This window comes from Urocitellus parryii, chromosome 6 (assembly GCF_045843805.1).
Source record: "Urocitellus parryii isolate mUroPar1 chromosome 6, mUroPar1.hap1, whole genome shotgun sequence".
In the NCBI taxonomy this organism is placed as follows: Eukaryota; Metazoa; Chordata; class Mammalia; order Rodentia; family Sciuridae; genus Urocitellus; species Urocitellus parryii.
This window is the reverse complement of record NC_135536.1, coordinates 168745346-168770512: the sequence shown is the minus strand read 5'-3', so window position 1 is coordinate 168770512 and position 25167 is coordinate 168745346. Positions and strand designations below refer to the sequence as shown.

The 25167-nt window shown below is 38.3% G+C and overlaps 1 protein-coding gene across 5 annotated transcripts in view; it reads left to right on the top strand.

Moving 5' to 3' along the window:
• The window catches only part of Shld1 (shieldin complex subunit 1), a 91659-nt gene that overhangs the window by 18223 nt on the left and 48269 nt on the right, over nt 1-25167 (top strand). Inside the window, exon 3 of one of the 5 annotated variants that reach the window (XM_077799760.1) lies at nt 22103-22307. The exons of 3 other annotated variants lie outside the window; for them this stretch is intronic. In XM_077799760.1, coding sequence (XP_077655886.1) covers nt 22103-22164 — 62 coding nt within the window. In that variant the 3' untranslated portion in view covers nt 22165-22307. One more of the 5 variants, XM_077799761.1, reaches the window with a different exon arrangement.

Genomic DNA, 25167 nt, shown 5'->3' with positions numbered 1-25167 from the left:
AACTCCTCCCAGCTGCCCTTCTTGGTGAGATAAGGCAGAAGACCCACTGTTGCCAAAAAAAAAAAAAAAAAAAGTCTTCCTGGGATACTGCTTTCATTGCATTCCTTGTTTAAATCACTTTGAGATGTGTGTACTGCTTCTTAACTGCCAGTTCCAATCAAAATTTCTCTGCCTCATTTTCAGGACTCATTATAATCTGGTGTCCAGGTATTTATTAAAAATATTTAACTGCTGATATAACAGTTTTGCAGTATTTTAGCAACTGGCAGGTTTGTGTAGGTGCATGTAAGCTGCATATGGGCCCCTGGAGGTATCTAACTTCTAACTAACACAGGCCCAATACTCCTGCTTTAAAGCTGAGCCAAACTTCATTGTCTTTGTTCCTCTCCTTGGAATGTGCCCTCTTTTCCCTGATCAACTCTAATCTACTCCAGAGTCTACTGAATTGGATCCATCAATTAGTTCTAAGACTAGATGGACTTGAACTCCCTGTTAGGCATGTGTTCCCTTTCTCCATTGCTGCTGGACTCCAGGGAAGCGGAGAGTATACAGAATGGGAATAGCCCAATTAAGCTACAGATACTATTGGTTAAAGTAACTGCAGAAGCAAGGTCACAAAGGTTTCTTGGGAGCACAGTCCTGTTTATACTGCTGTGGGCTTCATAAGCTCCTGGTGGCTTCTGTGGCATAGCTTATCAGGGCCTGTGGAACCTTTGTCCTGCAGAGCACCCAAGGTGAATTCTAATACAGGACAAACAGTTTCTCTGAAGTTGTTGTTTAGACATTGCAATACGGATATAGGAAATCTCAACCCTTTCCTTATACGTGAACTTCTGTCTAAGAACAGTGTTGGGGAAATTAGTTGAATGTGTGCAGCAGATTTGAATGTTAAACACAATAAGTCTTTGATGATTAAAGGCCCTAGCTGGTGGGCGGCTATAAGTTTAAAGTAAATAGTGGTTTAATGTCCCTTTGTTCTTTTTTTTTTTTGGAATTTGTCAACATCCCAGTCTTCAAAAGCCCTTTATAACCTCTATCTTTAGATATTTCATCCAGGGCATTTAATATTTAAAAATGAATAAATATAATTCATATGGTTTCTCTTTGTAATTCTATAAAACTCTATTACTGTATAAAAGCAATTATAAGCTCTTAAGAGTCAAAAACTTAGTCTAGAAGTTTCCCAATAATTACAATATTCTGGCTATATTTTTGCTGTTTTTAAGTAGGAATTAGGGTATATTTTGGACATGTAAATAATGTTAAAGGCATCTTTTTATAGATATATGCAGTGATATCCAATCTAGTAGCTAATGATCCAGCATCTTCTACACTGGACCCAAGATGCAATGAAGAAAGGAAAGAACAGGACAGTAATCATTAAGCCAATTCTTTGAGACATGACTGAGCTTAAAACTGAGTATTTCCTATCATATGCTAAATTTATGGGTTTTATATAGAAGATTAAGGTATTTTGTATGGCATTGCATTTCTTCTTTCCCTTCTTCCCTTTCTTCTCCTTCCCGGATTCTTCCTCTTCCCCTTCCCCTCCTCCTCCCCTTCCTCCTCCTCTCCTTCCTCCTCCTCCTTCTTTCTACCCCAGGTTGAGTTACGCAGATTTAACCGTCTAGACTGAATTTTCAGATCTAAAACAGGATTCTTTTTTTTTTTTAAATTGTTTTAGTTGTAGATAGACACAATATCTTTATTTATTTTTATGTGGTGCTGAGGATCGAATCCAGTACCTTATGCATGTGAGGCAAGCGCTCTACCACTGAGCTCCAACCCCAGCCCCTAAAACAGGATTCTGAACACATTGCCTGCTGCTGGTGGAAGGCAACAATAGTGGGTCCTAATTGTGTGGCTCTAGTAGTGAAAGAAACCGTAAGTGTATATGACTGAGCATCACACGGTTAGAGCTTCTGGCCTGGTGGGTGCTCTAGACAGCCCTTTAGGAAATACAGATTTGGGATTACGAGAAAGTTGTAAGCTTTTAGGGGCCCTGGACTCTCCACCTGTGCATATCTGTATTAGCTTGTTTACAGTGTGGGCTTCCAGGCCAGCATTCATCCAAAGAAAAACTTCAGGACCAAAAGGAGTTTGGAACCACCAAGCTTCAGTAATTCTCTCTTTTTCCACATGGTGGAAGCTGAATCTCAGGATAATAAAGAAAATTACCGAGGGTCACAGCAAACTGGCAAGTCCTATTTCCTGAGTAACCTGCTATGTGCACAATTTATGTAAATCTGATCTCCCCCACATTTTTGGGCGGTACTACGGATTGAACTCAGGGGCACTCGACCACTGAGCCACATCCCCAGCCCTGTTTTGTATTTTATTTAGAGACAGAGTCTCACTGAGTTGCTTAGCACATTGCTTCTGCTGAGGCTGGCTTTGAACTCAGGATCCTTCTGCCTCAGCTTCCCAAGCCATTGGGATTACAGGCATGTACCACCATGCCCTCCCCCACCCCCACCCCCTTTTTAAGTAAAAAACAATATAGTTCTCTATTTAATTTTCTTTCTTTCTTTCTCTCTTTTCTTTCTTTCTTTCTTTCTTTCGACTTAACCCAGGTGCCCTTGACCACTGAGCCACATCCTTAGCCTTTTTAAAAATTTTGTTTTGAAACAGAGTCTCACTAGTTTGCTTAGGGATTCACTAAATTGTTGAGGCTCGGCTTGAACTTGCAGTTCTCCTGCCTCAGCACCCCCAGTTGCTAGAATTACAGGCATGCACCACCACACCTGGCAGTTCTCTGTTTTAGACTGCTAAATTGTAGTTCACATCAGATAGTCATTGGAGATGGTAATAGTTTAGAGAAAAACTATTTTTAAAAATTCAAGAATACTACTTGCTAATAAAGTATTTCTCTAAATAAATGAAAAGAAAGAATGCTACTCTCCATCTGTGACATAATTCATTGCTCCTCACTTTTGAATTTCAAGGACACCTGCTCTGAAAGAGAGACTTGTTTACTTCTGTGTACCTTGACTGCAATTATGGTTTTATTTAAAAGAAATCCTAACCGAGTTGAAAAACAGGTTCCTTGCGCTTCTGTCACCAGTCATAGCTGCAGGGCAATTATCTGTAGAGTCCACGTCTACAGCAGTGACATCATGGTCTGACCCAATAGCTTTCCTCAAAGGCTTCTCCAAGTGAACATTCACCCGTGACTTGTCACTCAGCTGTATCTTTTTAAAATATGAGAAAACAACTTGATTACAGTAGCCAGACAGACACCACCCCTAGTTTAAAAATTCATTATTACATGTCTATAGGACAAACAAGACCATCTGTAATTAAGGGAAGACTGAAATATTGATCATTTCTCAGTCATTGTACACATTCACTGCGGACACTGTGCCAAATGCATTTTATAGGCATTGTCCCCTTTGAGTCTACAGCCACTCCCAAGAAGTAAATACTGTTATGATTTCCATCTTTCCCATGAGGAAATAGAGCCTTAGAGAGGTTGGTTACATATTAATATATTACCCAAGAGTGGTAGAAAGCTGAGACTCAGTCTGGTCAGGCCGACTTCAAAGGAAGGACTTTAAAGAAATGTAAACATTGGGTATACTTGTGTACTATGTATTCAGCAATAAACTTTAAAACATTTGCAGATACCTCTTCAGTTCCCTGCTGGCTCTTTTTTGCTCACTCTGAATATCTTTAAAGTGATATCAGTACCCTCTCAGGGGCCACCATGCCTCCTGGCTCAGTTGACCAGCCTTGCATCCACTGTCCACAGAACTCTCAACCTCTAATCTTTCCACTGTGGAAGAAGCTCTAACTTGCAGACTAATTGGAGAGAAGGCATTGCCTTCCCAGTTCAGTTCCACACCAGGTAGGATTCAACTTTTGTTAAAACCTAGGAAAGAAAATAGGAATTTGAACTCTGTGGCAATGAATGAAACCTTTTTCTACTCAAAAGGAATTTTTCATCTGGCTCCAAAACCTTTGTATTTATTTATTTGGAGGGAATTGAACCCAGGGGCTCTTTACACTGAGTTACATCCCTAGTCTTTTTTGCTTTTTATTTTGAGACAGGGCCTCACTAAGTTGCTGAGGAGGTTGCTAAAGCTGCCCAGGGTAGCCTTGAACTTGTGATCCTCCTGCCTCAGACTCCCGAGTCGCTGGGATTATAGGCATATACCACAGCACCTGGCTTGTGGCTCTAGAACTGTTTTTATTCTTCCTTTTGCCCTTTGAAGTTGCTCTCTTTTTTTTCTGAGTGGCTGCCCTTTTGTTCCCTGGAGTTTTTCGTAGCTGGGTACTGACATACTTGAAGTTACAAAACCCAGTTTATTGGAACATAATTCCTCAGGGTAAGTGCTTTATTCATTCCTGGGTTCCCCATGCTTGACTGGCAGGATTCATGTTTTGCTTTCTGCCAATTCTGATCACACATTGCCTACAACTGCCTTCTGCCAAACCCAGACCCTGGTGTGTGAGTAGAGAATAAGGGGACAGTGTTTGGTGTGTAATAGGTGTTCAGTAAAGGCTGGTGGACTGAATAAACGAAAAACACATATAAATGAAATTTGATAAGATTTTAGGGCTGGGGATGTGGCTCAAGCAGTAGCGCGCTTGCCTGACATGCATGCGGCCCGGGTTCGATCCTCAGCACCACATACAAACAAAGATGTTGTGTCTGCCGATAACTAAAAAAAAATAAATATTAAAATTAAAAAGAAATTCAAAAAAGATTTTTAAATAGATAAATAACATTTATCACAGGTCTTCTCATCAATTTGTAACTTCATCAGCAAATTTCAGCTGTATTTGTATAGAATGGTATGTGAAAAAGTTTTTGAGTTAAAAACTAAATATTACTATAGGCCCTGCTTAATTGTTTAACTCTTATTTATATAAAAGTCTTATTTAGAAAGTCTGGACTAGCCCAAACTGGCCCCTGCCTTTTTTCTGTGAAAAGAAAATAGGAAAATGAACAACTGTAAGTAGAGACAGTGCTCCTGAGAGTAAAATTTTCCTCTACTTCCTGTTCATGAAGAAAGTATGTATATTCCTAGTGGATTATTTATTTATTCTGCAGAATTTCTCTAGTCACAATGTGTGAGGTTATGGCTTTAAGGATATGCAGAAAGATTGCTATTAAACCTACTTGGGGCTGGGCTTTTTTTTTTTTTTTTTTTTTTTTTTCTGGGGCTGGGCTTATAGCTCAGTGGCAGAGCACTTGCCTTGCGAATATGAGGCACTGGGTTCAATCCTCAGCACCACATAAAAATAAATAAAATAAAATAAAGATATTGTGTCCATCTTTAAAAAAATCTTTTTTAAAAAAGACCTACTTTCTTAACTATTCTTATCACATTTCATAGCACTGTGAGTTTTTTCCTAAATAAAAAATAATACAAGCTGGGTGTAGTGGCACGTGCCTGTAATCCCTGCAACTCAGGAGGCTGAGACAGGAGGATCATGAGTCCAAAGCCAGCTTCGGCAAAAGCAAGGCAGTAAGCAACTCAGTGAGACCCTGTTTCTAAATACAGTACAAAATAGGGCTGGGGATGTGGCTCAGTGGTTGAGTGTCCCTGAGTTCATTCCCCCGGCACTTCCGCCAAAAAAAAAAAAAAATACAATTGAGGTGAAAATTTAAGTAAATTCTAAAAATCAAACAAAATAGAAACGTTCCCATTTTTATACAATATATTCATATTTTTATTCACTATACCCCTGATTTTATATAAATATTCATTTTATACAATATGTATTTTATACTATATATTGTATATGTATTGTATATTGTATATATTTTATACAATATATTCAATATACAGAATCTTCTTTCACAAAGATCTTGAAAAATATTAGAGATTTTAAACAAATACAAATATAAGGAAGTTACTTACTGGCCAATTCCATTTTAGAAGTAGAGTTTTGGGGGAAATTGGTTCAAATAATATGCTGTGTTTTCAGTCAATAATTTCTAAACAGTATCTGTGGAGATAGGGCCTGGCTTTCTTGCCATAAGGCAGTGTTTGAATCTGTTGCCCTCTAGTGGCTACTTGTTGCACATTCCTGAACCTTACAAAGAAAAGGAATTTAAATGTACTAGATGGTAGACCTTTGACATTTATTCTTTGCAGAGTTCTGTGCCTACTAGAGGTAAAATTAAAAGTTGTTAGAGTTTACTTTACTTCACTGAAATCTAAGAAGCTAATTTCTCTTAAGGTCACCACTATTAGGTATATTCATTGTGCATGTGTTCTATGATTTGAAGAGACCTTTTCATTTATTCTGTTTGGTTGATTGCAGACTAGGATGCAAAGTATAGATAATGATGTCTGATTTTTATTTGTACATTTGCCAAGTTAAAGTAAAAGTTGTGGGTTTTTTAAAATTGTTGTTTGTTTTGTTGTTGTTGTTATTTTGACAAGACCAAAGGAATTTTAAGTTTCTCCTTCTTTGATGAAATTACAATATCATTTAAGGGCAATCATGCAATTTAAAAACTCTTGGGACTTCTAACCCAACAAAATAGCATGGACCTTGCTTTTCCCTGCTAAGTATAACTATAAACAACTTGAAATGCAAGAGGCAACCAAGGGAGATATGATAAGAAGAAGGTGAGGGCTGGGGATTCAGCTCAGTAGTAGAGTGCTTGATTAGCATGTAAGAGGCCCTAGGTTCAATTTCTAGCACTGCCCCTACCCCCCCTCCCCCACAAAAAAAAAGAGTAAAGAAAATGAATTGGTTTGGGCCCTAGGACTAGAGGAACAAAATAGCAGCAAGATGTCTGTGCCCTCTTATCCAACTGAAGAAGGTGACCCAGACCTTGTGCTTCCTGACTGGCAATCTGACAACAAGAAGGTGTCCCAGGAGGTTTGTTTCTCCCTAGGACTGACTGGCTGTCTACCTATCACTCAGAAAGCCTAGCACCCAGCAAGGGGGATCCAGTGGCCAAGGGAAGCACTTTTCTCTGCTGGGCCTAAAACATCCTTCCCCTGCTAAGCGATACCTTAGTGACTAGTAGACACAAAAGAGGATTTTTTAAAACAGAGGATTTTTAAAAAGAGGATTTTTCTAAACAACAAATGATCCAGCCTAGCAGGTCTCTTTGTCTTCAGGACCTGAGATTCCTATTCTCTAACCACACACACTGGGGCAGTCAGGGACACAGGCAAAGGGAACCCCAGCCCAAAAAGCAGCCTGGTCTAGGAGAGCCTTCACTCTCAGGGGGCTTGAGATCTTCTTTCCCCACTAAGAGATACCCAGACCTTGAAGCTAAGGCCTGGAGGCCACATCTAGATAAATGACTTCAGGTGGCACCAGTACCCTACTGTGCCAGATAAATCAAGCGAACCAAAATAAACATCAGATACTCAGAAAATTTAATTGTCATTGAAACTACATCCCTCAAAAGTAGGCTAGGACCTGTGTACTAAACCTAAACAGGATGACTAGCAGCCCAAGTAAAGGGTTTACATAGGACCCATACTCTGTAAACCTCATAGTTGGAAATGTTCAGGGTACAACCAAAGATCACCGTCACACCAAGAACTGAAAAATCACAATTTGAGTGTAAAAACACAGTCATAGAGGCCAACACTGAGAGGAATCAGATGGACTATGGCAAGGCATTTATAGCAGGCACTGTAAAAATGCTTCAGCAATCAATTATAAATTCTCTTGAAACATGAAAAAAAAATACAAAATCTGCAAAGAAGTAAGTTATAGAAAGAAACAGATGGAAATGATCAAACTAAAAAAACACAGTAGTCAAAAATTAGTTAATCTGGCCTTTTCAAATTAAAGACTTTTACTTTGTAAAAGCTCACATGACAAGAATGAGAAGTTATGGATTGGGAGAAAATATTTACAAATTCCATATCTGACAAAGGACTATTATCTAGAACATATAACTCAACTCCCCCCAGATTTATGCAATCCAGTTTTATAAAACAACGCCTAGTTCAGTTTTTCCACATCCTCACTTCACTACTTATTTTCTATTTTTTAATGGTGAAGTCCTTTGCTGTTTAAAAAAACTGAGTTATATGATTTTTTTATTGTTGAATTGTAGGAATTCTTTATATATTCTAGTTATTAACCCCCAATCAAATATATGACCTGCAAATATTTTCTCCCCAGCTGGGGATGTGGCTCAAGTGGTAGTGCGCCCGCCTAGCATGCGTGAGGCACTGGGTTCGGTTCTTGGCACCACATAAAGATAAAAATAAAGATATTGTGTCCACCTTAAAAATTTTTTTTTTCTCCCTTTCGATCTGTTGTGTCTTTTGATATGTAAAAGTTAAGTTTTGTAATCTCATTTGTCTGGTTTTGCTTTTGTTGCCTGTGCTTTTGTTATCATTTCCAAGAAATCATTGCCAGTTCCAACATCATGAAGGGAACCCCTGTATCTTCTTTTAGGAGTTTTATAGTTTTGGGTTTTTGTTTAAGTCTTTAATTTTTAAAAAAAAATATTTTTCTTTTAGTTATCAATAGGTCTTTATTTAATTTATTTATATTTGGTGCTGAGAATCAAACACAATGCCTCACACATGCTAGACAAGTGCTCTACCCCTGAGCCAAAACCCCAGCCCCAGGTCTTTAATTTTTTTTTTTTTTTGAGTTAATTTTGGTACATGGTATAAGATAAAGGGTCAACTTTATTCTTTTGCATATGGATATCCAGTTTCCCAGCACCATTTCCTTTCTTCATTGAGTAGTCTTGACATCCTTGTCAAAGATCATTTGACCATATATATGAGGGCTTATATCTGTTTTTTAAAAATTTTATTTGTTCTTTTTAGATATACATGACAGTAGAGTGTATTTTGACAGATTATATATACATGGAGTATAACTTATTCTAATTAGGATCCCATTCTTGAGGTTGTACATGATGTACATACAATGAAACTGGTTGTGTTTTCATATATTCATAGGAAAGTTATGTCAGTACTGGGGATTGAATGCAGGGTGCTCTATCACTGAGCCGTGTCACCTTTTCATTTTGAGACAAGGTCTTGCTAAGTTGCTTGAACTTGTGATCCTTCTGCTTCCCGCCACCATCTGGTTTCCTTTTGGTTTTAAATGTTCCCCTTACTTAACAAAACAAAACAAAACATAGTCCATATTTTTATTTTCAGTTTTGTCTGAACTTGAATTTGCCCTTGATTCTGTACCGATTAGCTTTCTGACTTTGGGCAAGTTGCTACATTTTGCTTTACTCAATTTCTTCATCTGTAGAACGAGATTGATAATATTGCCTGTTTCATTGCTTTCAGTGAGACACCCAGATAGCACGGTACACATAGTAAAGGCTAGCTGTCGTTACTGCTGTTGTTATAACTAGTAATGCTGCTAGCATTGGTTTCTGGTCTGCACTTCTTGGTTAAATTCCTTTATGTTGCTTAGAATGAGACAGATAGAAAGGTAGATAGGTAGGTAGATAGATAAAGGATTTGTACTGGGACAGAACTTCAGAAATTCTGACTAACACTGACCCAAAGTATCTATAGAAATACTTTCAAGCATTTGCCATTAGTTATGGCTGGCCCTCTGTATGTGTGGGTTTCACATATGTGAATTTAACCAACTGTGGATTGAAAAAAAGTTGGTTTTTTTTTTTTTTTTGATACCAGGGATTGAACTCAGGGGGCACTCAACCACTGAGCCACATCCGCAGGGTCTCATTGAGTTGCTTAGCATCTTGCTTTTGCTGAGGCTGGCTTTGAACTCATGACCTTCCTGCCTCAGCCTCTCGAGCCACTGGGATTACAGGCATGCGCCACAGTGCCTAGTTTGAAAATATTTTTTTTTTTTTAAATTGTGTTGGAACTGAACATATACAGACTTATTTTTCTTGTCATTGTTTTCTAAATAATATGACAACTACTAACATAGTATTTACATTGTATTAAGTATTATAAGTAATCTAGAGATTATTTAGAGTACATGGGAGGATTGCTTAGATTATATGCAAATCCTATGCCATTTTATATAAGGGACTTGGCACCTGAGGATTTGGGTATCCATAAGGGGTGTGGGGGGTGTTGGTCTTGGAACCAATACCTCAACAGTATTTTCTGCTGATGTTGCATATAATTGTAGGCAAATTATATAATCCTATTCTCATATAAACTTGTCATTGCATAAATTTTGTGTACTTGTCAAGATATGTTTCTCATTTACAAAATATTTTTATTTGTATTTGAAAGGTGTTCCTATGTAGTCTTTACAAATAATCCTTTTTTTTTTTTGAACCTGGTTTTGGATTGGGGGGGGGGCATGCTTAACCACTGAGCCACATCCCCAGCCCTTTTTTTTTTTTAATATATATTTTATTCAGAGACAGGGTCTCACTGAGTTGCTGCCTCAGCCTTCCAAGCCGCTAGGATTACAGGGATGCCAAGGGTCTTATGAAATTGCCAAGGCTGGCCTTCAACTTTTCATTCTCCCACCGTAGTCTCCTGAGTCCCTGGGATTTCAGGCATACACCACTGCATCTGGCTGCATATCACTTTTCAAATATTAACTCAACCTTCAACGGGCATGAGAGGTTGAAGTTGTTTGCAACTAGACAGAAAAATGAGAAGATTTATCAAATGTCTCTCAGCATAGTGAAAACAACTAGGAAGAAAAACAGAAACAGAGCTGTGGATTCTATATTTTACTCCCGTAATGACAGGAAACTTTATTCTTTATTTGTCTAACAGTGTGTAATGTAGCTTAAAATTACCTTTTTTTTTTTTTAATACCTGGGATTGAACCCAGGGATGCTCTACCACTGAACCATATCTCTAACCCTTTTTACTTCTAATTTTGACACAGGGTCTCATTAAGCTGCTGAGGGCCTAAATTACTGAGGCTGACGTTGAACTTGTGATCTTCCTGCCTCTGCCTACAAGTCACTGGGGTTACAGGCATGTGCCACCATGCCTAGCTAAAGCTACCCTTCTTGATGAAAGAAGGAAAAATAAGGAAAGAAGGAGGCAGGAAGGGAGAGAGAGAAGGAAAGAGGTAGAGAGGAATGAAAGATATAAGTCTGTTTACATCTTAAGGATGATGCACACTGCTTCCTTCCTGTAGTAGTCACACTGTTAATTTTGCCTCAAACCACCATTGTATTATCTCTCACAATTTTGTGGGTCGACTTGATTCAGTTGGGTGGTGTTTATGCTCCATATGATGTTGAGCTACAGTCAGCTGGGTGTTGAATGGTCTGGGAAATTCAAACTGCTCATTCACATGGCTGACAGTTGCTGTTGGCCATCTATGGAGCCCAGTTGGACTGTCAAATGGAGCAGCCACCCATGGCTTCTCCGTACCCATGAGGCTCAGGCTTCTAACAATATGGCAGCTGAATTCGGAAGGGGAAAATCCTGAGTGAGTCTTCTAAGAGAAGGAAAGCAGAAATTGGCAGTCCTCTTAAAGGCCCGCCCTTCTTTTCATGTCTTCTATAGGTCAAAGCAGTCACAGGCCAGCTCAGACTCAAGGGATGAGGGCATTGATGCAGTGTTTTTTTTTTTTTTTTTTTGGTTCCAGGTATTGAACCCAGGACTGAAGAAGGGCTAATCACTTAGGGATGTAGCAGCCACCATCCCAAATGTTGTTATGGCCACGTAGAGGGGAAATGAGAACTCTAGGGGGCTTTACATGGGCAATTAAATTATCTGCCCTAGAAATGACAAGCGTCAGGTATTGATTCTATTCACAGTTCATTGCCCAGAACTATTTACATGGTTCCATTTCCATAAAGGAACGAGGAAGTACAATCCTGACAATGGCTGGAGAGGGGAGGATTGGAAATATTTGTCATACAGCTTTATTGCCTCCTTCACAAAGGTAAATAAGAGAAGAAGCCACAGCTCAAAGTTGCACAGGACAGGGCTACTATAGAAGGTGGCAGTGTTTCCTAAAGTTATGAGGAGGAGGAGAGGACCCTGTACAAAACACAGTAATTTTTTAGAACATTGTAACAGGAATTCCTATGAGATTGGTATCCACTTGTATCCCAGAGATGGGAGAATTAGGATATGTGCTCTATTTTAATTTAGAAATTTCTTAATATTTGATAAGTATTTAATATGCTATGGAAGTTATACCAAGTCTTCATGAAAAGGTTTTGTGTTCAAAATTACTGTGCCTTGTAGCCTGGTACCTAGTATGTATTCAGTTAATACTTATTGAATTGAATGATGGCTGTAAACTTACCATACAAAAAAGCAAATGCTAGTTTTAAAAATTATCATTATTATTATTATCCTATTATTCTATCTTACACACAAGGTTTGTTTGGAAACAAGTTAGAGTCCTTACCCCTGTGATAGGGTACTTCTTCAAGGAATTGCTTCTGCCAAGCTGACTACTGCTAGGATCCAAATAAATGCCTTTTCCAGCATGAGGATTTAGACTCCAACTTCCCTTATTTTAGAGCTGAGTTCTTATTTTTCCTTGCAAGTCCCTTGACCCTCCCACCATGCCCCCCGCTCTTCTCACCTTCTCAGCTTTGCAAAAGGACGTCCTTGTCCTTCAAGCCCTACTTTCCTATTGGTGGCTTCTGTCTGCAGTTGATTTCTGGAGACAATAGGTTAGGAATGGGTTCAGGAGTCAGACTCCTGAACAGGCCAAACCTGTTACTCACTAACTGACTTATTTTTCTGGGCCTCATTTTCTTCATTTGTAAAACTTAAATATAGAACATACATCATAAGGCACTATGGTGAATATGAAATGAGGTAATGCTTAGAAAGTGCTTGGAATGGTACCTGGTACTTCATAAGTTTGGTCCATGTTAGCAGCCCTCACTGTTGCTGTCGTCACTAACTCCCAGGCTATATCCACATCCAGCTCCTAGGACTTCTCCTAGGGAGGTCCTTAGAAGAATCCTCATTTCTCCATCCCCACTTTATTCTGGATGGTAGTCTCTTTGACTTCATCTTTTTTTTTTAAGTCAATTTCTCAATACTTTAAATTCCCAGGATATCATTTTAAGGGCTTGCCTTAGTATAAAGTCATTGTTAGCATTTAACGTCATGTAACTTCAGAAAATTATTTAGTGACTATGTCCATTTTTTGCTCTATGAAAATGAGAAATATCTTTTCTTCCTCTTGCCCAGGGATTTTCAGTCCTTGTTTCTTTCTCTAGACTCTATTTTAATCATCTTGTAGACTTCTGTGAATCCTTAAAGCCACCTTCAGTCCTGATGGGAAAAAATAGGAGTATGTACAAATTGATTAATCAGTTAATTAATTTAAAGAGTTATGAAAGCATTGAGAAAAGTGAAAAGCACCATACATATTTATATATAAGACATTCTTGGGTAGTGTTATTGTTGTAGAGGTTGGAAAACCACTTTGTCATTATGTCCTTTGATCTTAGAAATATCCAAATCACTGTAGACCTCATGTCATATCTACATAAAATAGAATATAAGAAAAATTGTGATGCTTAGTATTATGGATCAACTTGACTGGCCAAAGGGATGCCTAGGTAGCTGGTAACATTATTACTGGTAGCAGAACTAAGAACATACTTTAAAAACATGTGGCCACAAGATTCTGAAATAGAAGAGTTAGCTTAGAGATCATAATAAATCTCCTTTAGTATTTACTGCAAAAGTCATAAAAATTATTACAAAGGGATTATTAAATCACCTGATAATAGTAATCATGATTTTTGACATTATTAAATATCTACTAGGCATTATCTCTCATAAACCTTCAGAAAGTAAAGGGAAAGATACTGTTTTATCCCCATTTCACAGTGGACAAAACTGAGGCTCAGCTAGTTTAAAGCTATAAGGACATGGTAGAATTAAGCAGTCTAAGTCTCTAGAGCTTTGTCAGAGACCATTATATGCAACACTACCCCTTGATTAAGCAATTTCTTTAAGCTCATATGCTAATATGCAGCAGTGCTTCTGGAGATTTATTCTAATAGCTGTGCTTCAGAATTCTCTGTTGCTCACACTGCAGGACCAGGGCCAGTTTTGGAATAGTGTAAGAGGGTTTCATTTTGCTCTGGCTCTCATCCGGCTTGATTCCCAGTCCTGATTACCTTCTCCCCATCCTAGTTTTATTCTCACCCATATTTTAATATGGTCTTTTTGAAGACCAGATTGCCTTTTGAAGACATTTGATCTTCACCTTGTGTGATTGCAGATCATTATGAGACTCTGATAAAATAAAAACTTTTGGATTGGTGGGAATTTGCTTCAAACATGGAGGTGTGTGGTTTTAGGGGAGTCACCAGAAACCTAGCCCTTGAGTTTAACAGTTAAAGGAATAAAACAGAAATGAGAAAAGAGCAGGTGAGTGGGCTTGCTGTTTGGGATTTGGAGGCCTGGGTCCTGACTCTTCAAAGGGGAAGTTGCCTACTCTTGTGGCTGGATCAATATAATTAGTGTAAAACATTCGTGTAGCTAGAGGTAAAAAGAATATAGTTCCTGTATATTTTTTATATGACCTTATAGTCCCTATAGGTCAGTTTTGTTTGTTCAGGGTCTGCTATATCTTGTGATCTTTCATTATCTCAGAGCTGATTTGTAACTATATGAGAACATTTAAATTATGGCCTAAAATAGTGTGTACCTCAAGAATTCCATTGCAGAACTTGCACTTGGCAAAGTGGCCACCTGCTATTTTTGTCACCTAACCATGTATGCCAGTGCCCCATACATTTGAGACTGGCATGGAAACTTGTGCATATTCCCCAAGACAGGAATTTACTTTAAGATGCGGGATCTCTTTCAGCTTTACATGCGGTGCTCCTGTTGTAGGGGTGGAGTGGGGAGAAGGTGGTGTTGGGGAGAGACAACCAAAGAGATTCTACATATTCAGACTCCACTGCAATTTGCTTATGAAACAGGGAATTGTCTGCTGGTAGTGAAATAAAGCCTTTGCTTTGCCCAGGACTTCTTGGTGGATGTCAGGAAGAGGAGTCCTGATAACAGTCCATAGTGATGAGCTGAGGAAAAATAAAAAAATCAGGCTGGGAATATAGCTCAGTGGTAGAGTGTTTGCCTAGCATGTCCAAGGCCCTGGGTTTGATCCCCAGTGGTACAAAAAAAATACTCCCCAAATCTGACAACACTAACCCAAATATCCTTTTTACCTCCCAGAAGATAATCTTGTCTAGGGCTGGGGATGTGGCTCAAGCGGTAGCGCACTCGCCTGGCATGCGTGTGGCCCGGGTTCGATCCTCAGCACCACATACCAACAAAGATGTTGTGTCCGCCGAGAACTAAAGAATAAATATTAAAAAATTCCCTCTCTCTCTCTCTCTCTCTCTTTCTCTCTCTCTCTCTCTCCTCTCTCACTCTCTTTTCAGAAGAAAAAAAAAAAAAGATAATCTTGTCTAGGAGAGTTGTACTGCCTGCCCAACTCTTGGTCTAACAGTCATGATGCTGCAGTAAAGATGAATATGGTCCCTTTGTCCACCCCTCCCCCAGGCATTGAATCTAGGGGTATTTTATCACTGAGCTATATCTCCAACCTTGGAGTCAATCCCTAGTACAAATACATAAGTAAATAGTAATTATTCACAATATAGCAATGTAAATTCTAGAACTGTCTGCTAAATTTGTTATCAGGCTGAGATGAGCTTAAGGTGGTAGGACTGATGGCTGGGCCTGGTAACCTCCATTGTTCTGTTGAGTGGAGAGAAACTGTGGCCTTTGGAGTTGGAAGGGCTTTATCACTTTTTACTTAATGTACTTAGGCAAGTTATCTGAACTCCAATTTTTTTTTTCACCTGTCTTGGACACATAAGAGGTGACACAGATAACAGTCCTCACCTCCATGCTATTAAACTCTGGCAAAACAATCACATTCAGGGCTCCTTAATGTGTGGGTTTCATCTTTTTCCTCCTTGGTAAAGATTAGACCATTTCCTTGTCTTATTTGTTTTTGTCACTTTCCCAATCCCTTATGACAGTTATGAAGAACTGATCATTTTCCTATATAAGTGGTTCCCAACTTAACAATGAATTAGTTGTGATTTTTTTTTTTGACTTTGTGATGGTGTAAAAGTCATACACATTCAGGAGAAACCGTACTTTGAATTTTGAAATTTGATCTTTTCCTAGACTTGCAATGTGTGGTATGTACTTTCTTGTGACACTGGGCATGGCAGTGAGCCACAGCTCCCAGTTAGCCTCACAACCACAGGAGGTAGTTGGTGCATTATACTTGTACATATTGTACATATTATACATATTGTACATATTGTTGGGATTTGTTGTTGTACATAATGTAACACTATAATTTGGTCAGTATCACTCCCCAGCATCTCCCTCCTCTGTTCATGCCTCCCACCCTTTCCTCTGTTCATCTCCCTTTGATTTTTAGGAGATCCATCCTCACCTTTGTTTTCCTTTTTCTTCTCTAGCTTCCTCATATGAGAGAAAACATACATCCTTAACCTTCTGAATTTGAGTTATTAAATGCATTTTCAACTTAAAATAAGCGTATTGGGGCATGATCTCTTTGTGAGATTACAGTGAGAAAGTGGATTATCTTCAATAAAAGCCATTTTGTTCATTTCTACTTTTACCAATGAAACATGAGGTTTTGATAAACTGCCTCCCAACTTTTGAAAGAATTAGGAATAGCTTGAAAGAAACCAAGCAATAGAATTTTGAAAGAAGTGGCAGAGGCTCACAGTGCTGTCTCAGTAGCTCCTGACCATAGACAGAAATTCTGGCCATGGACAGAAATTCAGCATCACCATGTTGTTGCAGAATGATGGCAGAGTTGGCTTTAGCCATCTTGTCTGCCCATGGCATGCAGATCAGTTAAGACACCAACATTTTGTATTTACATTCTGTGGTTTTGTTTCTGTGCACCCAGAGAGTGTGTAGGAGGTTTGGAGTGGTGGCAGTGAGGGCTGCCACCCTCTTCACTAGAATACCACTTCTTGTGTCTCTCCACAAAAGACCTGATTTTAGCACTTGAGTGAATGGTCTTGTAACCTTTACCTATAATTTTCTGCCTTGAATTCTCATTTTATTCATGAACACACTCTGGCTTAGAAATCAGTTACCTAGTAACTGTGTGCTAGGATTATATTCAGTGCTTCCAGCTGAAGCCCTGCAGGGCTGTGCCTCTCTGTGATCAACCTTTGCATCATTCCCCTCCTATGCTAGGCTCAGTGCTGCTCTTGGCTATGTTTGATTATACTTGAATTGTAATTCAGAATCACTTTCATTAAAAAAAATAAAATTTGGGAAATACAGTATAGACTCCTCACTTCTGAGAATATTTCTGACAATAATACCCATCCCAGTCCTTTAAAACAGTTTCATAAGTTACAGAGTCCTATTTCTGTGGAATGCTCCTAGTTTGCTAAATGAATTCTTGGGAAAGAAGTACCACTTACATTCCTTTGTCAGGACTATTTATTAAAAGTTATAAATAGAACAGAAGAGAAAGAAATGAAATATTGAAGTCCTGGATCTCCTCAATGCTTTTTCCTAGAAGTAATCATTATATAAGTTCTATATATCCTTCCAGATATTTCCCATGTGGGATGGGGGTATAGGTCAGTGGTAGAGCACTTGTCTAGCTCATACAAGCCCTGGATTCAATCCCAAGGACTGCCAAAAAGCCAAAAACAAAGCACCCAGGTATTTTCCATGCAATTATAAGCATGTATATATATATATATATATATATATATATATATATATATATAAACACATACATGGACATATATACCTAGGCACATGTATACCTGCACACAATTTTACACACACAAATAGCACACACATCTCTTAAAAACAAACAAACAAACAAAACTACAAATGGAATTTTACCACTCTACCATCTTGTATCTTGCTCTTTTCTTTTAGTGCTTTATCAAGGCCCCTTGCTATGTTAGCACATGTAGATTGCTCAATTTAGGAGCTTCATGGTTTTCCATTGTATGACTTAGCCACATGTAGTTAATGTGATGCTTGCCAATGGATGTTTAAGTTACCTCCGACATTTTTACTCTTATAAACAATATTGCAGTGGGTCTCTTACCCGACATATTTGGTGAATGAATATCCTCATTAATGTAGTCAAACTTGAATACTATATTGCTGTATTTTGAGTATTAGCAATTTAGTAGATTTTAGCAGAAAATATGTTGAAGCCTAATGACTAACAAATGATCTTCCTAAAAATGTATAGAAAACATATTTCCAGATGGTAGAGGTGTTTAGAAGTCAGGTTAGTTAGGTTTATTAATTTATTAATAATTTCAGAAAAATATTTTAGAGCATTAAATTAATAGTCCATGCAGGAATTTAAAAGGGTCACAATTTTTATGAGTTTCTGTAGTGGCAGATATAGCCCTGTGGCACATGCAACATTAGCCTGTACTTCCAGAGGTGGAATTGAGAATGAGTAATAACTCGTAAGAGGAGGTGAGAAATGTTGAGGGTGCACTTTTCTTTCTAAGAGTGTATTTATACATGATTAAAATAATAGCATTTAAAAATTACTTAAGAATTAAATATGTACTGAATGTATGTATTTGTACAAAAATAGGAAAGATTTTAATTACATGAAATGAATACTAACTGTTGTTTACAGTGAATCTTGAAAGCATTAATAGATATGACTGGGGTTTTTTGTTTGTTTGGTTGGTTTTTTTTGGTACCAGGGATTGAAACCAGGGACACTTAACTGAGCCATATCCCCAGCACCATCCCCACTTTTTTCCACAGCCCCTCCCCTTTTTTGTGATGCTGGGGATTGAACCCAGGGCCTTGTGCATGTGAGGCAAGCACTCTACCAACTGAGCTATATCCTCAGCACCTTTTTAAATTTTTTATTTTAAGACAAGTTTTCGCTAAGTTGCTTAGGGCCTTGCTGAGTAGCTGATGCTAGCTTTGAGTTTGTGATCCTCTGCCTCAGCCTCCCAAGCTGCTGGGATATGACTGTTTTTAAGTAAATCCTTGGAATTAGATTTATTTGCTGTGAGTTCACAGTTAAATCACATTTCCCTTTATGTCACATCCCTACAGTCAGGTGTCTGATTAGCAGCCTCCAGGTGGAAGCTATCTCATGTGAGGTGGGCCCCATTAAAACAGTTCAGCTTGTTCCTAAGGGGACTGCCACTCTGCCACCACTGATTGCCCAGTGCAATTGGCCTTTAGCAGCTCCAGCTCCAGCTGGACTGGTTTTTCTTCTAGCTGCTCTTATCCAACATCTTACAACAACTGCTTCCATCCTCTCTCAGTGTAAGTTAACTCAAGTATTTTCATCAATGCTTCTCAACTGCAGGCAGTTTTGCCTATGGGGTATCTGACAACATTTGGACTTAACATTTTTGGTTGTTATGGCCTTGGGTGTGCTAATGGCAGCTGGAGGGTAGAGACCCAGGGAAACCACTAAATATCCTACAATGCACAGAACTGCAACCCACACATAACTAAGAATTATCTAGCCCAGGTGTGCTGGGGTTATGAAACCCTGTTGTACTCAATGATGCCAAATACTGAGGTCTCTGGCTATTTTAAAATTACTATTTTAATTTTCTGGCATCTAGTTTATTATGTACTGTGCTTTTGACAAAAATTGTGTTGTTCAATAATGGACCGCCTTAGACTCAGAGTAACTAAGGGGACTGATACTGTGGTGGAGTGATATTAGCATTAGGCTAGATGGCAATTAGGAGATAGGAATTCTAAGCTCATTATTGCTTCTAATTAGAAGCAGGACCTTTGGCAAGCCATTTAATTATTTTTATCTGAAATGAGGGCATTTGCCTGAGTTATCTGCAGAGTCTCTTTAAGGCTTAAAATATCTCATCACTATACCATTGCAAATGTAATTTCCAAGGTGGGGTGAGGATGAACAGTAGGTACATACAGATGTGCTGTCCCATTGATTCTTTGAGACATTGTTTTGTCATCTGATTCTTTGATAACTCTACAGATATCCTGGATTTTGAGATCAACCTGTTCTTTGACTAGATCTCCAACTCTAAGACGCTCTGATGACCTAATAATAATGTATCACACTTGATTCTTAGTTTTCCTGCAACAGTAACACAGCATTAGTTCATTCAACATTCATTCTTTGGACACTTACTGAGCACTGATCTCTGCTAACTATTTGATCCAAAACAAGGCTGAAGACAGGTAGGAAAGGGCTCATTCTTCTATAATTAGGGTGCAGAAATCCAGCTTACAGAAATGTCTCAGGTCATATGGCCTCCTAAATGACAGTTTCAGGATGGCTATCTCCTAGATCCCCTTAATTCTTAAAGGGAGCATGTTTCTCTTGTGGTCCCATTAAGTCACAGGACAGCAGAACCATGGCCAGTTGCATCTGAGTCAAGGTCTTTACTGATCAGGTTAGAAAACATGTGCCCTCCTTAAGCGGTAGCGCGCTCGCCTGGCATGCGTGCGGCCCGGGTTCCATCCTCAGCACCACATACAAAAAAAGATGTTGTGTCCGCCAAAAACTAAAAAATAAATATTAAAATTCTCTTTCACTCTTTCTTAAAAAAAAAAAAAAAGAAAACATGTGCCCTCAGAAAGGTGACATCTCATGGGCTGGGGATGTGGCTCAAGCGGTAGCGCGCTCGCCTGGCGTTCGTGCGGCCCGGGTTCGATCCTCAGCACCACATACCAACAAAGATGTTGTGTCCGCCGAGAACTAAAAAATAAATATTAAAAAAAAAAAAAAAAGAAAGGTGACATCTCACAAAATGGACAAAAGTCTCAAGTGTTTAAAATTTCCTCTGTAAATAATGCATCTTTGACATTAAGGGTATTAGCACTAAATGGTCTCTCTGTGGCAACAGAATTGTAGACAAAAGAACATGTATTTGGCCAGGTGTAGTGGCACATGCCTGTAATCCCAGCAACTGGGGAGGCCAAGACAGGAGAATCATAATTTCAATACCAGCCTTAGCAAGCAACTTAGTAAGACTCTGTCTCAAAATAAGAAATCAAAAGGTATGGGGATGTGGTTCAGTGATATTTTGGAGTTGGAGTCTTGCATTGAATTCCATCTTCTCCACTTATCAGCAAGTTACTTTACCTCTGAACCTTAATTTTTCTCATCTGCAAAACTGAAATTAATAATATTTAATTTAGGGAGATCAGTATAGTAAAACAAAGGGACAAGGGGAGGGAGGAAGAGAAGGAAAGGAGAAATATTGGAGAATGATATCGCCCAAATTATTTTGTCACATTGTGTGCATATATGAATATGTAAAAACAAATCTCAACATTATGTATAATTATAATGCACCAATAAAATATGGAAAAAACCTTATAAATTTATAGGGTTACTATGAGGATAAAGTCAGGTAATTTATATTTAAGAGTCCTAGACTTTTTCTTCTCCTTTATTTTTTTTTGAGAGTCCATATAGATTAGCCCAACTTTTTACTTTGCCAAGGAAAGATGTTAAAAATAGTGTACACCATGGTCCCCACAAATCAACATGATCTTATAAAAGAAATTATATTTTAATATTGAAAATGAAAGTAAAGCCTAGTTAAAGATCAGCTTTCTGTAGTTCCTGGTTCTTTCACTTGACCATGGCTGGGAAGAATTTCATCATCTGTAGACCAGTGCTTAGGAAAGAAACTATGGTGTATGTAGCATATATAGCACTGTTCTCTGTACTGGGGGCTTACTGTAAGATGGTAAGAAATATTAATAACTATATTGCTTAAAGATCATGATGCGTAAAAACTTAGAAGAGTCCTTTCTTTCAGTTCTAAAAATAACTACAATCACTGAACAAGTGAATGGGTGGCCTCTATAAGAAAACAAGTTTAAAAGTTTTGTGGATCATATTTTTTTTAGATTATGTAAGTCTTTAAAGAGCTCATAAAAGTGTCTCTCTGCTTTATAAAGTAAATCATGAGGTTAATGAGCAGTGGCTTGCTGTGTGTGTTACTTTTCACTGGGTCTGTATCTCACCAACACACTGAGTTCTCTTCTGTTTTCTCCTTATCTTATTGGGGTGTTTATTTGAACCCCTCATGACTGGATTCTTTCCAGTGCAGTTGATGTTGTTCATTCAGCGTCTCTTCTGTTCCAGGCCCTATGCTTGGCTCTGGGGACACACAGTGAACAGAGCAAATATGCTGATGTCAAAGTGGCTTTTCTATTCTACCCAGGATTGGAGTGGGGTACTGAAGCCGGGATGGACTACAAAGAGCTATATGAGCTGGTGCTATGAAGAAAAGGAAAGCAGTATTAAAGATGGGGATGTGATTAATACAAGGTGTCCAGGAAGGTCCTCTGTGATGACACAAAATTTGTAGAGCCTGGAAGAACTCTGGGATTAAGGGAGTACATTCATATGTTTTCCTTTGCTTATGACACTAGTTCTGTGATAAAGTGCCTCTCTTCTGTGGAGGAAGAGAATATGTAAATATTAAATAAGAGAACAAGAAGTGGTCCTATGTTTATAGCACTATTTCTGCACATTACAAAGCAAAGAAAACACACACACACACACACACACACACACACACACAAACTGAGTTAATTGGTTGTTTTAAATTAGATTTTTTTTTTTTTTTTTTTTTGGCTAAGAAATGAGCCTGCTTTTTTTCCAAATACATTTTTTTAAATAGATTATTTCTTCACTCTGACTGCCTGGGTATAATTCTGAAACCATCTTTAAAGGCATTTAATATTTATTAACACTGGGTAAAGTAAGTCTCATGTGTGAAATTCCATAGAATCCAAGGATCTTGAAAAAAACGTACCGACCACTCATTGGTGGCCTATTTAGGAATAACTGAATAGTTTCAGTTAAATGTTCCAGATTGTAAATATTTTTTAGCACAACCCTAAAGTATTGAGCTAGATCCTTTAAATAGTTCCAAAGTTGAAAATGATGAATGTTAGGGAATATATATTTAAGAGTCCTAGACTATTTCTTCTCCTATATTATTATTTTTTTGAGACTCTATATAGCTTAGCCCATTAAACATTAGGTAAATGTTTAACTTTTGAGGCTGAAATTGCTAGCATCCTTTAAGATAAGTTCTATATTTCCAAATTGCTTTTTCTAGTGACACATACTACTAGAGCCTTGGAAGGAGATAGTAAGAATTTTCTCAATGTTCTTTGTCATCATTCTTGCTCCTTGCTAGACCTTGTGGCTCTGGAATCCATTCATCCCTGAAAAGGAATAGCCCCAGCAGAGAATTGGGCTGCTTTCCCTACTAACCAGATAAGCTTGATGATTGATTTGATTGAACTAAGAGAGAGAGTGTCTCTCTCTCTCTCTCTTTCTCTCTCTCTATCCCCTCATCTCCCTCTCCCTGTTCCCCTCTCTTTCTCTCTCTTCTGCACATGAAGTACTAGGGATTGAACCCAGGGGCACTTAACCACTGAGCCACATTCCCAGCCCTTTTTATTTTACTTTCTTTTTAAAAATTATTATTTAGAGACAGGATCTTGCTAAGTTGCTTAGGACTTCACTAAGTCACTGAGCCTGGCTTCAAACTTGAAATACTCCTGCCTCAGCCTCCCAAGCCACTGGGATTACAGGCATGTGACACTGTGCCTGGTCACTACATTTACTTTAAAAAATTCTTTAGTGGCCAGGTGCAGTTGCACACACCTGGAATCCCAGTAGCTCAGGAGGCTGAGGCAGGAGGATCACAAGTTCAAAGTTAGCCTTAGCAATGGCAAGGCACTAAGCAACTCAGTGAGACCCTATCTCTAAATAAAATACAAAATAGGGCTGGGTATGTGGCTCAGTGGTTGAGTGCCCCTGAGTTCAATGCCCAGTACCAAAAAAAAAAAAATTTTTTTTTTTTTAGTGATTTTATTGTAAATGTAACACCCAAAAGACACCTTCTCTTTGAGTGATGATTTTCTGTATTTATACACACATACATAGATACATACATATATACATATTGGGGATTGAACCCAGGAATGTTTTGCTTCTGAGCTATATCCTCAGCTCTTTTTATTTTGTTTCAGGAGGGGGTCTTGCTAAATTTCCAGACTAGTCTAGTACTCATGATCCTCATGCCTCAGCCTCCCAAGTACAGTTATGTTCTGTAGCATCTGGTAATTTTCTGGTTTTAAATAAGGGTTCCTTGGGCTGGGGATGTGGCTCAAGCGGTAGCGTGCTCGCCTGGCATGCATGCGGTCCAGGTTCAATCCTCAGCACCACTTACAAACAAAGATATTGTGTCCGACGAAAACTAAAAAAAAATTAAATATTAAAAAAATTCTCTCTCTCTCTCTGTCTCTCTCTCTCTCTTAAAAAAACAAATAAATAAGGGTTCCCAGGGAAGAAGGATTCAAAAATCACTGAAGATTTCTCTCTGGATATAAAAAGTTCCAGTATTGCAAACCCAGGATTTGTCAAACACAACCTGATTGAAAAATGAAAAGTGAAAATCAGGCGAAATGCTGAATAAGTGAATTCTTGTCTAAGAATAAACAGTATGAATCTAAAAATAGGAAAATTATTAAGGTCAACATCTATAATTTACAGATAGGGAAACTGAGGAAACTAGCTCTTAAAAAATTCAGGTAAGGATCTGAGGACCATAGCAAGACATTGGCAGAACTGGAACTTGATCTCCTGGTTGGACTCCATTTCATAGTTTTTTTTGTGACATCACATCCTACTCAAGAGTTAATTTATGACTAAAATGTATAACAGTATAAAAGGCCAGTTTAAAAACTTATCATGGATATTCCTATTCCTTTGTACATTATGTTCATGCTTTTCTTTAAGTTTTTGAGGATATTTATAACAGCTACTTTCAAATCTTTGCCTGCTAATTTCATCATCTCTGTAATTTCAACATCTGTTTCTACTGCCTGATTTTTCTTCTGGGTATAGATTGTATATTCCTGCTTCTCCTATCTAATATTTTTATTAAATGCTGGACTTAATGATATTACATTGTTGAGTGTCTGGATTTTGTTCTCTTTCTTCAAAAAATATTAAAGTTTGTTTTGGAAGGCAGTTAAGTTACTCGCTCATCATTATGATCCTTTCAAGGCTTGCTTTTAAGATCACGGGGGAGATTTTAGAATAGCATTTACTCTCTGACTAGATGCCATATTGACGTGTGGCATTTCTGGGTCTTTCGTGAATAATCCAGGTTTTCCACCAATCTCTCCACTCTGGCTGTCAGGACATGTGTGTTTCTCAACCCTGTGAGAGCTGTGGGAGCTGTTCAGTTCTCAGTTCCCCTGG